The sequence below is a fragment of the Amphiura filiformis genome, chromosome 3 (assembly GCF_039555335.1).
Source record: "Amphiura filiformis chromosome 3, Afil_fr2py, whole genome shotgun sequence".
NCBI lineage: Eukaryota > Metazoa > Echinodermata > Ophiuroidea > Amphilepidida > Amphiuridae > Amphiura > Amphiura filiformis.
In genome coordinates this window covers 5,391,880-5,406,590 of record NC_092630.1, presented here as the reverse complement: position 1 = coordinate 5,406,590, position 14,711 = coordinate 5,391,880, and the positions used below count along the sequence as shown (strand labels likewise).

At 43.6% G+C, this 14,711-nt stretch overlaps 1 protein-coding gene across 1 annotated transcript; it reads right to left on the bottom strand.

The window, feature by feature from the left end:
• Window positions 1-8,734: 8,734 nt before the first annotated feature.
• On the bottom strand, window positions 8,735-10,144 carry LOC140147028 (uncharacterized). The gene has a single exon (XM_072168800.1). The coding sequence runs from the start codon at window positions 10,142-10,144 to the stop codon at window positions 8,735-8,737; it is 1,410 nt and encodes a 469-aa protein (XP_072024901.1).
• Between the last annotated feature and the right edge of the window lie 4,567 nt (window positions 10,145-14,711).

Genomic DNA, 14,711 nt, shown 5'->3' with positions numbered 1-14,711 from the left:
GATTAGTCTTGGCACTTCATGAAGAAATATTCCATACTTAATGTCAAGTCTGAACTATAAGAAATTGAAACCTTTTTTTGTTCAAATGGCAACATCTTAAATTTTACCCATATCTAGGCCTGTCCACACGGAAGGCTATTTGCTCGAGCACTGCATTTCTCAAACACAGACTCGGGGAAATATGTCGTCTGAACGTTTTCGAGGATTCCGGTCCTCGAGTTTTTCCCCAAATTTATCTCCAAATTTATACACAAGAAATTTAGGAGATTTCACAAGTTTCCCGAGTGGTGCTCGAGCTCTACTATCGTGTGAACAATACATTTTTGCGATCCTCGAACACTGAGCTTGACCTGTGACCATCCGCTTCAATAATATGCAAAAGTGCATGCCCGGAGGGCATGGTGGTGGATATTGCAATTGTTGCTCATTCTGCCTCTTCATTCTCAACAACTCTCTTCTCCCAATCATATGTCAAAAACTCAACAGTATCGATGCCAAATCTAGAACATCATCACCACTTTCCATCATGAATTTAGTACAAACAAGAGCAAATGCTCTTCTCAGATCATGAACCCAATCGGTGCCGTGATCGATAGTGGTATGGATGTTCTGCCAAGTTCAATTTCGCGCGATACTGCAGAGGTCACATACAGTTTCAGGTTGTAATTCTCTAACTGACATCATCATGCATTGCGCTTGTGAAACTCGAGGATTGCAGGCCACGACGGAGTTGTGTGGACACGCACTTGGGAATTGACTTAGGGGTCGCAATCCTCGATCACGCCAATCCTCGAGGATTCTATGACCATCTGCACACGGCTACTGACTAACCATTTTGCTTGTTTACATCACACAAACTGAATGGATCAAAGTTGATAAGTAATCAAAATTCAGTACCTATAAACAGAACACATCCTAATTTTCACCAGGACTTTTTTTTTTAATTCCGGAAACCTTAACCATGATAACACTTGTACTTTTCAATTAAGAAAATTACTGCTTTTATTAATACTTCCTTTTTTGGATAACTGAGTAATTTTGATGGAATACTTCCATGTCTTTTTAAGTTGTTATAATTCAAGGTTTTAGATGGGTATTTCTTTGAATTTTCTATAAATCTGGAATGAAAATTGAAAGCACCTGCCCACCCTTTAACAAAGTTCTATATATATCTTTTGGCTATGAAACAACATAGAAGAACATGCCAAGCTCAGGTAATGAGCACCTTGAAGTCACCTCTCAAGCAGGGCGTAGCCAGCTTTTTTTGGTCGGGGGCAAAATAAAATTTCGGGGCACAGACGAAAAAAATTACAGTTGCATCATACAATACATGGACGATGTGCACGCGTAGCACGCAAAAAATTTGGTATTTGACACTATTTTTGTCCATTATCAGGATGGAAATGGGCTTTATCTTGTGTTTACTTTGAAATACAGAAATTGCCGCGAACCACAAAATTTGACACACGTATGGGGCCGGCATGGGGTGCTAACAAGCGCGTCGGGGTGCTACTGAGCGCGTCCGTTAGCACCCCCGCTACCATGGCTACGCATTCAGTACGCGTGCCCAACTGTCAATCATCGGGGGTCAATCACCTCGAGGTTGACAACGATGATCTAAGTAGACTATCGCCAAGTCTTACGTGTAGGCGAATAACCCGGGTTAATTTTCATGTTTGAAAACAGTATTTTCTTGTATATCTTGGACCGGATAGCGGGATTGTTGGTTGATTGGATGTATTTAATAAAAATTAGTTCATGGATGCGCTAAAAAATGTAATTAGAATATTAAAAATAGCTGTTCAATATTTGAAAAACTGTACTGTAGCAGGCTTGAAAAAGTCTAACCTTGGATGCAGCAAGCCGTGATTTTTTACGGGAAATTGTATTACTTGAACGCGGAGCATGGGCGCGATGCAGCCAGTAGAAGGCGTGGTAGTGTTCCAGGCCTACGCGATGACAGGGTAATGGCGGCTTCCATACTTAATTACTTTTATCATCGAGCTGTCATATCCCAATTTGTTTTATCTCTGCTAAAACTGGCGCTGGCCAGTAAGGGAGGGGAATGTGTACTCAACTGCAGGCATGAAACACACCTTTGTGGTTTGGGGGCGGCAATGGGGGATGTACCAAAATGTTCCTGGATTGGGTCCGTCCATGTCCCCTGCCCCTAGATAAACCACCCAGTACCCTACCTCCAGCAGCTTGTTTCTTTGTACCACCCATTTTAACTTACCGTACTCTTTGCAACAACCATGGTTTATGATGCAGATTATCATTCTATTCTGAGTATCCTGAAATCTGCTGAAGGCACCTTATTTTTGGTCCCTATAAGTGTACACTGAATATGGCAGACTTCTATAGCAGAGTAAATACCTTCTTCAACTAACCTCTTTGGGCTTCATCTACTGTGTTGCCATACCTTTTTATTAAGCCCATGGTGAAATGTACAAACTATGGATGCAGTTCCTCGAACATCTCCTTTGCTCTTTCAAAACAAACAAAACTGAAAAAAAGAAAACATGAAAGTCATGAGCTTTTACAGACAAAACTCTGGGACAAAACACAGCATTTATGATCAAAATCCATTAATTCTCAAAATCCATACATATCATAAGGCTTTCAGTTTGACAAATAACCATTATACAGCCCAAGAAGTTATGGGAGGATTTTAGCGTGTGATTCAAAAACATTTGATGGTCAAATAGGGTCTTTGGGTGATATATTCAGGGAAAAACATGTAATTTTTATTATATGTGTAGAACTGTTGTAAGTGGTGTTGTAAACTTTTTTCTTCCTTCCATTAAACTTTTCACCTCTTTAAAAGTTCAAGTTTTCTAAAAGTAGCTCATATAGAACAGCTAGAACAGTTGATATAGCTGTTGTCTATGCATCCTGTGATTATCAGTGTATGCACAAGCAATTAAAGCAGTTATCCATGCTAGCTACAAAAATGAATGTCATACACAAAATTCAAATTGAAGTCTGCATACAGTCTGATAATTCTAACAACATGATCATCTATTTTCTGTTTTTCCTGGATACCAATGTCAATACCATGTCAAAAGAATATAGAAACCCACCATTTTTAATTTAGTATAGCTTTGTTGCAAGTTAATTTACTCCATACTATTAAATATTTCAAGTTCGACAAATTCTTCAACGACTGTTGCTGAATATCCACACTTGAATCGCTGTTGTATTGCACGTTAAAATATGACCGTTGCTAGGTCAACTGGCTCACGCTTTCTTTATTCGAACCACTGATCGAAATGATCACAACACAAAGCCTATGGCTTTTTCAAAATTCGGAACAAGTGTATGAGCCCAGGCTTGAACCAGTAACCATTGTGCACTACAACAGCGAATATAGCTATTCCAGTGTCCGTACACTAATTACACCCCTATGGACAGTATGAGTGACCTTAATCCGCTCCCACACAGGGTTACTCAAAACCTTGAAGTTTAAAGAGCTAATGAGCTATTCAGCCCTCGAATTAAGGATCTGAGGGGGCACGGCAACTTTTTTAGGGCAAGTTGAAAATTGCCTTGGATTTTCACTGAAAAGGCAAGGCAGCACGGCAGTTTGTAATATTTCAAGAGGGCATCATGGCAACTGTTCAAAATTTGAGAAGGGCACCAAGGCAATTTCTCAAAAGTGAAGAAAACACACACAAACATAGATATAGATGATTCTATAATGAAGGGGCAGGGCTGGGGCAACGACGGCAACTTCATTAGAGGGCACGGCAAGTGACTGCCTTGGGTAAAGGACATATTTTGAGGGCATTACGGCAGTGGGGATGGGCACCATGGGTGCTGTGGGTTAATTCGAGGGCTGGAGCTATTATACTATGTTGCTGTTCCGACCATTTAGACATATTGCTATATATATATCTGTGATGGAACACTAAAATCTAATTCAATAACTTAAGATTTGTTCGGAAAATTGTTTGGTTTTTGTTCTAGTGTGCACGTCAATAAACTCCCAAATCATGCTCACATAAATTCATATCAATACATGATGTTATGAGTCTCATTTGTTCGATTGTGCCGCACGTGTCTAACAATCACGCAGCGTTGCATGCCTTTGCGTATGCGCAGAAGAGCATTGTGTGCATTCGCGATTATGTGATAGACTGTCAAAATATGTGGTAAGTGCATAGCAGTTTTCCCTGTCGTTATGCTAAATTAAAAATGTAGAGTTTCTTTAGACCACCCTGTACATGTGTTATTTTCCCTGGCATTAGTCATGTTCCTATATATACTCACATGTACATTTTGTATATACCCTGGTTTCTCCTGGCACCAGTTAAATGACATTAATCAAAACATTCTGTATTATTCATCCTATCAAAAGTTTGCAGATCACAATGCCCTTAAATCAAAAGGGTGAGCGGTCGCAAACCAACTGATGAGCACAGAGCATGGTACATACATGTATCTATTCAATCGCTGCACTTTTTTTTAAAACTATTAACATATGTTAACAGATGGATTTTAAACAAAATAAAACTCAATAACATGAAACATATTTTGCTTTTCAATGCTGTGGCCTTGTATTGGCAGAAATAACGACTTTGTATTGAAATGTACTTCACACTTTTAAAATGTATATTGCTAAAAGTTTCCATACCTTACTTTAAAGCCCCACTATCAAAGTTATCACTTTGTATTGAGTTTGATATTTATAATTTAGCTATTAATCAGGCCCTTCAAAACAGTGAACATGCCCCATTAAAAAATTGAATTTTGTAAGCAAGGACTTTAGTGTTTGCTTTTTCATGTCAATGCCTGCTACCCATGGACGTCAATTCGAGGGTCGGGCAGGGTGAGGGGGGACAGGGGTGTGTGTCCCATCCCCATCTTTCAGCAAAATGACCCCCAAACATTTCAAGCTAGATTGGCGCTAATGCTGAAACCTAATAAAGTAATCTGTTGTGGTGTAGTTTGTAGTACACATTGCTGGTCATATCTCAAAATGTATTTAACTGATTGCATCTGACTCATTGTGGATGATCACACATTACATTAGGTGCAACATCAATTCAAACTCAGTGACTAGACAGGAAACAGAACATCAGTGATGCCAACACCGCGCCTCATGCACACAAATGGGCTATTTGGCAATCACTTGCTGCTACTCAGAAAACTGTGCCGCTACTTGCCTAAAATTGGGCTAATTTGCAAAACTCAGTAGTTTGATGTATTTTCCTCTCAATTTAGCCGATTTATAAAGGTTTTGAGTCTCTGAAGCTCCGAATTTCAATTACAAATGGTTTTGTGACCATTTATTCCACCCAATTGGGTGATTTGTGCTCTAAATTAAGGTCAATCTGCCGAAATATCCAGTATTGGGAACTTTTTTTAAGCTTAAAAATTGGGCTACTTGAGACTCCTTTACTGCGGCCTGGTGAGCCAATGTGCTGCGCCTTGGCGCTGAAAAGTTTTGGCAACATTGGTGAACATTCCATCACACCATGTATCTTGTGATTCACCCCAAGTATAAGGTGATAAAAAACCCTGTTCAAGCCTTGAAATAAGCAGGCGCAGGGAGCAAATTTGCTCTCGTAAAGCCACCAATTGCTCCTGGTCCTTGTAAAATTCACATGAACCAGGAGCAATTTTCTAAAATAAATTGCTCCTGGGTACAGTTTTGCACTTGATGCAGTCGTGCTGGTATGCTGTATTGTATATGCAGAAAAGAATTTAATATTTGAAAATTGCTCCTGTTTCTTCAGAAATTGCTCCTGGTTCTTGTAAAATCCCAGTGAACCAGGAGCAATGTTCGAAACAAATTGCTCCTGGTTCCAGTCTGCTTATTTCAAGGCTTGCCCCTGTTCTATGGGTGGGCGGAGTCCCGCGGACCTTTCAAGTTTCAAGTAGGGTGGGGCCTAGATTTTGACGAGAATCACAGAATCGATTTTCGTAATGATTCTCATAAGATTCGGTTGCGAGAATCAACTTCTCTCATTGCATCAACCAGTAAGTGCAGTGACTATGATGGATTTTGATTCTCGCAAACCAAGACAAAAGCTAGGCTAGGGTGGATCCGTTTGGTGATTTTTTTTTTGTTTTTGCGGAGGTTGCACATTATTTCCTAATTCGCCCAGCTCAAACGTAAATAAACTATTTTCGATTGCGCAGACCCCCCCTTTTATCCCCCCTTACCCCCACCTGCAATAGAAACATAATCTAATTTATGACTGTAACACCAGACACTTGGGGAACACCGCTCTTCTTGGACGGCTGCGGACATCGCTGCTCCCCCATCTCAAATCTCTCTCGCCCCACTCGACTTACCCGGAAACGTCCTTGCATAAATTATGCAAATGGGGTCACTGCTAACAAAAGAAAATATCATTACCAATGAATTTTTAAAAACCTTTAAAATCACCAAAACCTAAAAAAAAACATTTGCTAAAAAATTTAAATGTTATGTATGTACCGGTACGCAAGTCGTAAAGAAATTCCAGATAAATTGTAAAGTCACTGCATGTTTTGATGAATTTTATTTCACAATTTCACTTAAAGGCCCTTTCAGTGATTTCACAGGAACATTAAAAAAATGGAAATTTGTCAGAGTTGCTTAGAAATAAAGAATAAGTCTACAGAATTTCATTAAACCACTTTTCCCTGAATACATCGACAAATTAGTCAAAAACAGAAGTTTTAGAAAGGTTTTCTACTTGAACTCAGATCGACTCGAGAAAATCGAGATTTTTAGTACAGTGCTTCCACCAATCGACTGGAAAAACTTCCTAGTCCAGTGTTTCTAACACGGGGAAGTAGAGTCTAAATTGATTTAAAACAGACGCTTAATTTTTGTAGTAGAAAACAAAATAAGCAATTAAAGGTCACCGAGGCAAACTAAAGGTCAATTCAAATATGAAAAACAGTTAAAATTGAGTAAAACAAGAGTGTTTTTTCATACTAATAATAGAAGTCTACCCACCTGAATATGTTGATACAAATACAAATTGCATTAATCTACCGATTATGCGAAACACAAAAAAGCTCTCACACAGAGATTTTTCTGACCTGTCCCTAAGACCGACCTATCGGAGCCCTTTGAGTAGGCGCATGCGTGCAACGATCCCTGTTCACTCCCCACCGCCCAGAGAAATAACATACCGCAAGGGGGTTAAGGGAGGCGGGATCAACATATTCAGGTGGGTAGACTTCTATTATTAGTATGAAAAAACACTCTTGTTTTACTCATACTTATACATAGAACTACCCACCTTCAATGTTGATACAAATACAAATTGCATTAACATTGACTAGCACCGCTAATAGGTGGTAGAGGTGCGGTCTGTTATTTAGACGCGAGGTCAGGAAAATCCCATTTTGCTTAAAAAGCAAGATACCAAGAAGATTGCTTAAAAGCAAAAACCCTGAAAATTGCTTGAAAAGCAAAAACAAGAATTGCTTAAAAAAGCAAAACATAGACTAAAAAGACAATAGGATTTCAAGAATGTCTACAAGTAAAGTTATTCAATACACTTACGACCTGGTCATTCCTGAAAACAAATAAGGTTAGACAATCAATGATTAAGACATTAATGCTAATTGTTATCTTACCCTTATTGTCTGTTAGTCGAAGTCCTCGTCAAGACTGCTTTAGCGAACTTGACCCTGGAGTCGCCCTCTCCGACATTACGCAGATATGTATCAGTAAACGTGAGGCGGTGCTCCAAGATATAGTTTCGCAAATCTCGTTCAGAGTGACCCCTTTCTGAAATGCCCACGAGCCTGAAACTGCTCTAGTAGAATGTGCCGCAGGGGCACATGTTCCTTCGAACGCTTTAGCATCTACTATGAGAGAAACCAACCATCGTGCTAGTGTCTGTTTCGAAGCTGCCTTGTTAGGTTTAGCATGGGTTATAAAAAGTTGGTCAGTCGATCCCCTAATATTACTGGTCCTATAAATATAGTGTTCGATAGCCCGCACAGGGCACCATAGTCTATCTTCTCGTGCGGATGACTTAGTGCCAATCCTCGGAAGCAAGATGGACCCGTGTTGAAACGTCTGGCGTTCATTTTAGCTATGAAACCTACTTTAAAGGTCATAGAGACGCCATTGCGTGAAAAAACAAGAGTTTTGAACGATAAAGCTTGCAATTCCGACCTCTGACGGCGGTTGCTAAGCGCTACCAAAAAAGACCGTTTTGAGAGTGATCTCTCGTAACGTGGCAGATTTCATCGGTTCATATGGTGCTCCTTTGAGAAGCTCCAAAACTTTGCTTAGATTCCATGCAGGAACGATTCTACGTTTAGGGGGCGAGAATTGTACATGCCATTGAGGAGAAGACGGATGTAGTCATTCTTATATAGAGTTGATCCGTCCTCAAATCCCCTATGGATCGCTGCGATAGCCGATTTATAGTTGCTAACTGTGGCTACCTGTAAGCCAGAGTCGAACACTTCCGTGAGGAAGTCGGCTATCTGAGACTGAGTTGCTCTGGCAGGAGAGCAATATGTCTTTTCGCACCACTTGTAGTATCGACCCAGACGTCCAGAATAGATTCCGAGTGTTGAGTCTTTTCTACCGTGGGCGATGAGGTTAGCAGCTTTTTGTGAAAAGCCGCTCTCCTCGCAGCGTTGCCTGATAACGGCCATGCAGTTAACCTCAGATGACCCAGCTGAATGGTCGGCACCACTGTCTCCAGATCCTGCTGTCTCAGGAGGTCTGGTAACTGTGGAAGAAACCGAGGTGTACCTATGAGAAGGTTCACCATGGGCGAAACCATAGATGCCTTGGCCAAAAGGGTGCTATGAGTATTATGTTGCAATCTTCGCTGGCTATTTTCTGTATTACTCTCTGTAGCAGCGAAATTGGAGGAAATGCATAGGCCGTCATTCCTCTCCAGTTCAAGTGTAGTGCGTCTACCGCCAGTGCTCTTGGATCTCGCATCCTGGAGCAATATACTGGTAGTTGGTGGTTGCTTGCTGATGCAAACAGATCCACTGTCGGATAAAACATTACTCGGAAGATGGTTTGGACCACCTGAGGAGACAGTGCCCATTCTGTCGGGCCCGCACCTCGACCTCGAGAGAGGTCGTCCGCTAGAATGTTTGTGACCCGGCTATGTGGATAGCCTTGAGTGACATTCCTCGATGGTGACACTTCTTCAACAAGCGAAGAGTGTGCATGCACAACAGGGGCGTATTTGTACCTCCTTGTTTGTTGATGTATGCTACCACCGTCGAATTGTCCGACTGCACTATGAACTTGCAACCCATCAACTGATCTTCGCACGCCTGGATCGTTCTTTCTACCGCCCAGAGTTCTAACAAGTTGATGTGAGACTTGGCTTCCGTTGGGGACCACAGGCCCGAAGCCGTCTGATCCTGAATATGACCCCCCCAGCCCATCTTCGACGCCGTCCGTCGTCATGGTAAGCTGAGGGAGGGGGGCAGGAAATCTGACCCCTATGTTCAGGTTGGCCGTCGTGGACCACCACTTGAGTTTGTCGCGGATCAGTTCCGACATTGGAACCATCCTGTAAACTGAGTGGCAACTGGGTCTGTAAAAAGCGCCAGTAGGTGCAGCTGAATTGGTCTCATATGCATACGACAATTCGGCACCAGGTCTACTAGACTGGCCTCGAGTCCTAACACTCTTAGCCAAGCCGCGGCTGGAGCGTGACTTTCTGCACTGAGAATCTTGCCGCATTGTATTATGTTCATAATTCTCTCCGGAGAGGGCCTGGCCAGGCCCTCCGATAAGTGCAGACGGGCCCCAGAAACTGGGGATCTGTGTCGGGACGAAGTTTGATTTCTTCACATTTATGACAGAACCCAAACTCGTCACGGTCTCTTGAACCATTTTTATATGGTGCAGAGCCTCTACCAGCGACCGACTGTATATCAGCCAGTCGTCGAGGTAAACGCACAGATTGAGGCCCTTTAGTCTGAGATAAGCCGCCACTGTCTTTACTATCTGAGTAAAGACCCGTGGGGCTGTGGAAAGACCGAATCGAAGACATCGAAACATGTATGTCTGGTCTTTCACCCTGAACTTGAGCCATTTCTGGTCGTTCGGGTGGATGGGTACATGAAGATACGCATCTTTCAAATCTATTGGCGTTGCCCAACAATCTTTGAGTGGACATGTCAGAACAGTTGCCAGAGTCTCCATCCTGAATCTTCGTGGTTTGATATATTTGTTCAATGGTTTGAGATTCAGGATGGGGCGCCAGTCTCCAGTCTTTTGGGAGCCAGAAAGAAGCTCGACCAAAACCCCCTTGAAAGGGGGGGGAAGACTGGGACTATGGCATTTTTCTGAAGTAGATTTGAAACTTCGGAGAGCAGTACCTGCCTCTGAACTAGAGAGGCTGGTAATCTTGTCTCCCTCTGCAGGTTCTGCGACGGAGGGGTTGTGGTAAACTCTAACTGATAACCCCTGCTCACTACCCCAAGCACCCATGAGCCCGGGCTGATGGTTTCCCATGCCCGGGCGTCTGTCTGTAAGCGGCCGCCCACCTGTGGGGAAACCCCTGGTGGAGGGTTCACCAGTAAAGGTGAACACGCGGCCGCCGTGCCCTCAGGTACGCCACGGCTTTCCCCCGCGAGCGTAGTTTGCTCTTGGAGGATTGCCGCCCGCTCCTGTGCCTGCTCTCTTCTTACCCCGAGGGGCGGAAGAGGCGGCGCGGGCAGGTGCTTGAGCTTGTGGCGTCACATTGGAAGAGGCTTGTCCGGTCACCTTGACTTTGGCATGACCTCTTGACCTCCTCTTCCTAGACTTGCCTTTCTTGGTTAAAGACGAAGTCTTTTCCTGCAGATCTCTCTCTTGGGTGAGTTTAGTTGCGAGTGTATCAACCACTGAACAAAACCCATCACCAAAGAGTGAGGCTTGTGCCACCGGAGTCTCTTTCAACTTTTCTGACAAGTCTTTGTTGAAAACGAGATTCAACGAGGCACAAGCGTTCTCCCGCCTAAGTAGGACTGCTCTGTGAGTCAGTAGCATAGATTCCTCCATGATAGTAGAGGAAAGCTTTGCCGCTAGCTCACAATCCCGATAAAGATCGGAATCCTCCCCACACAGCTCCTTCACTTGATGACCTACACTCGAGGTCAACAAAGAAGAAAAGGCTGAAAGTCTGGTAGATACTCTGAGAGAATTATCCACCGACTTTAATTGTTCCTCCCAATATGGGGAGAACGATTGTGGGTGGTTCTTATTCACTTGGTGAGGTAAGAACTTAGCAACGTCCCCTTCTATACCTGGGCACGGAACATTCCGTTATAGTCCTTCTCAGACACACGGAACGTTTTCCCGTGGGCGGCCCTCTATAAGACAAGGATCCACGATGATCTCCTTTCTTATCAAGAGCCTGCCAATAGCCAAGTATTTCGGCAGGAAGAGTGACACCAGATAATGTGTGTAGTCCACTACCTACCCCCAAGCCTCCTAGAATGACGCTTGGTGTCTTCTCGGTTACCTCAGCACCATACGTCACGTCTAAGTTACGAGCTAGACGACGTAACGTGTCCGGGTCTCCTTCGGAAAACCGGGTGGTATAGAATCTACCCCACTAGACGTTGACTCACTTGCGCCCTCAGTGCGGGCGGAGGAAATGACGTCATCTCATGTGACGTTCCCTCCTCGCCAGAGTCTTCCTCACCCTCACTGGTATCTGAATCCGACCCAACACCGATCTGTGATTCAGACTCCTGTGTTTCAGAAGTGTTTGTCATGGTCGATCCCTCAGTGTAACCTGATAGGAGACCCGACATAACGCCAACTGAAGGGGAGGACACGCCTGCACCTTGCGATGCATTAGGTGTCACTGGGAACGTAGGCTCGCTACTTGCCGTTACCGGTGTCGACCGCCTACTCGGCTGCTGTCGCACTGGTACCGACCTAGGTGCTCTCGTTCCCTACCGAAGTACCCGAGTATTCTGAACTTGAGTCTGTCCAAGTCCGAACATCTGCGGGTTAAACCAAGGAGGAACACATCCCCACATTGCTGCCGGATTCATCCACGGCCCAGCATTGGGGAAATTCCCTTGATTAACGGGTATATCAACTCCTGGCACCCCCCATGCTTGTTGCCACTGTCCGGTCTGTGGTACAGTAGTATACAAGTTGGGATTGGGCGCGAAGTTAGCCGCGGTTGGCAACTCTCGACCTTGCGGGAAAGTTGAATGACCGCTGGGTCCCTGCTGACTAGTTGATTGATAAACACTAGTATAACCTCGAGGATTATCGACCGTATTGGGAGAATCCGAGGTCAGCGCTAACTGGATTGAACACTTGATGTAGTGAACTATGGGAGTTATTCATCATTGAATAATTCGACCCATCAAGCATGACCCTAGGTGATCGAATATCAAAAGGATGAACATCCTCTTGAGACCGCTCATGAGTAACTTGAGCAGTCGGATCAATACCTGATGATAATAACTTATCAGGGGGCTCCGCCCATGTCCACGCTACCCTGGATATCCCGGGTTGCATGTAACGGGTGCCAATGATAGGCTCGAGGTAGCACCTTCCGCATCTACCGATCCTTTCATTACTGATCTAGTCTCGTTCACGGGGACCCCGTTACTAGAAATTGGGTCTACCACTGGCTCCGTTTCTTTCGAGAGGTTCCCCCTGTACTCCGAACTAGGCCTAGTGGGTCCCTTGTCACTTTCGGGATCGCTCCCTTACTCGTGGCAACACTAGATCCTGCCCCCCGTGTTCAACAGAACAGACTGTTTACTAGCGAGAGAACCAGTATCAGATCCTCCTATTTTCCGGGGTTATTCACCCCTGTACTAATGGGTAGATCTTTGGAACCAACCACTTTCCGGGGTGACCCCTGTACTCATGAGTAAGTTCGATGAACCCTGCACTTTCCTGGGGTTTCCCCCTGTACTAATAACTGGGTTCATTGTATCGAGACCAGCTGTGTTCCCCGGCACTTGCGCACCTGTACTAACTGCTGGTCCCAACTCTGACATTTTCTGTGGCACTACAGTCGCCCCCCTACTCGTGTCTGTGCCTTTAGACCCCAATTCAGGATTCCCGGGAACCTGAACCAGAGAAAAGGGCAGGAGCCCTAGCATCGGTAGCCCCTTGCCGCCTAACTTAAGCGGTGCGGCCTCCTTTGCTATCACGCTCGTTTCTCAACTAACTTACCCGACTAACCACCTTTTGAAGGTCTCTGCTTGGATGGTCTAATTCCCAACTGCTGACCTCGCCCCAAAGCGTCAAACTGCTCCTCTGAAATCCCTATACATATGGTACATCTGGCGGAACGCGAACACTCACGATGAACATAACAAAGTAAATGAGGGTCCCAGCCAGGAACCGGTGATGGGCACTTAGCACATCGACGGGAAGACATAATAGGATACAGGTCACTTCAAAGTACTAGCAAGATGGTATAATCTTTATTATGGTAATTAGATTTCGATTAAATTTTATTCAATCTACACAGAGAAAGCGGCACAAAATAGAGATTATATAGAATATATCTCTATAAAATATGACTATAAAAACCGTCACTCGACTTGATATAGCTTCACTGATAGTAGCAATCCACCATCACACAACTTTCACCTACTGTACGTCTCTGGTATGTTGTCACTAGTCTAATTCTAACAACTGCCAAGAACAACAGGGAAAACGCTATATGAGTATAACAAGTTACGGATATCATATATAGAATAAATTGTGTGATTAAACTATACAGCGGACGCTCTAGCAATGCCTTCCGAAAAGCTAGGCAATCACACGGTAACAAAGGGCGTATCCTTAGATTAGCGACCGCCATGTTTTGGGCGATCGCGGGAATCGAAAAATTCGACTAAAGGACACATCCCGATAGTTTAATGAGTTTAAAAGTTCCCCATGATACTTAACACTCTCCGCTATAACTGCTATCCTTCCGATTGCAATACACGGCTGTTTTTAGTACACAAAATCGTTCACCAACAAGCACGACCGTCGGAGCTCATAAGCAACACGTCTTTCTTGGGCGGTGACAAAAAATTTTGAACAGGGATCGTCGCACGCATGCGCTCAACTCAAAGGGCGCCGATAGGTCGGTCTTAGGGACAGGTCAGAAAAATCTCTGTGTGAGAGGGTTTTTGTGTTTCGCATAATCGGTAGATTAATGCAATTTGTATTTGTATCAACATTGAAGGTGGGTAGTTCTATGTATAAGTATGTGTATTTTGTTTAAAATAGTAGCTACTGATGTAATAAGTAGTAGAAACAATACGCAACGCGTGTTGGTACGTGGAGAGTGAGCTTCTTTCGATCTCGAGTCGGACTTTTTGTACTGTCAGTATCAAAAGTCCAGAATCATGCAAATGCTTTATTTTGTCTAAAATACACGGCTTTCGACCGAACCACTAGCAGGCTATGTTAGCACATCTATGCCAATTACAAAGGTACCAAAATCTGAATTTTGATGATTTTTACGATCATCCGGATGAGCAAATCACTGAATGGGCCTTTAAAAGTGAAAAGGAAAGAAATGCTTTATTGAATCAGCAACGTAAACAGTGGGGCAAGTAAGAGTAACAACGCATGGTTATTTTGTTCGATTTTAAAGGGCCGGTCCACTGTTTTAATGTTTTGTTTTATACATCTTACATTGAGGCCAACCAGCACTATTTTTTAAAACAATATAATTACCGGTATTTGTATCCCGATTTTTGTATAAAATTGGATCAACAAAACTCATCACAGACCAATCAATATTCAT

What these genes read in the sequence shown, in the direction of transcription:
- LOC140147028 (XM_072168800.1), bottom strand. Translation starts at nt 10,144, where the DNA reads ATGGAGACTCTGGCAACTGTTCTGACATGTCCACTCAAAGATTGTTGG.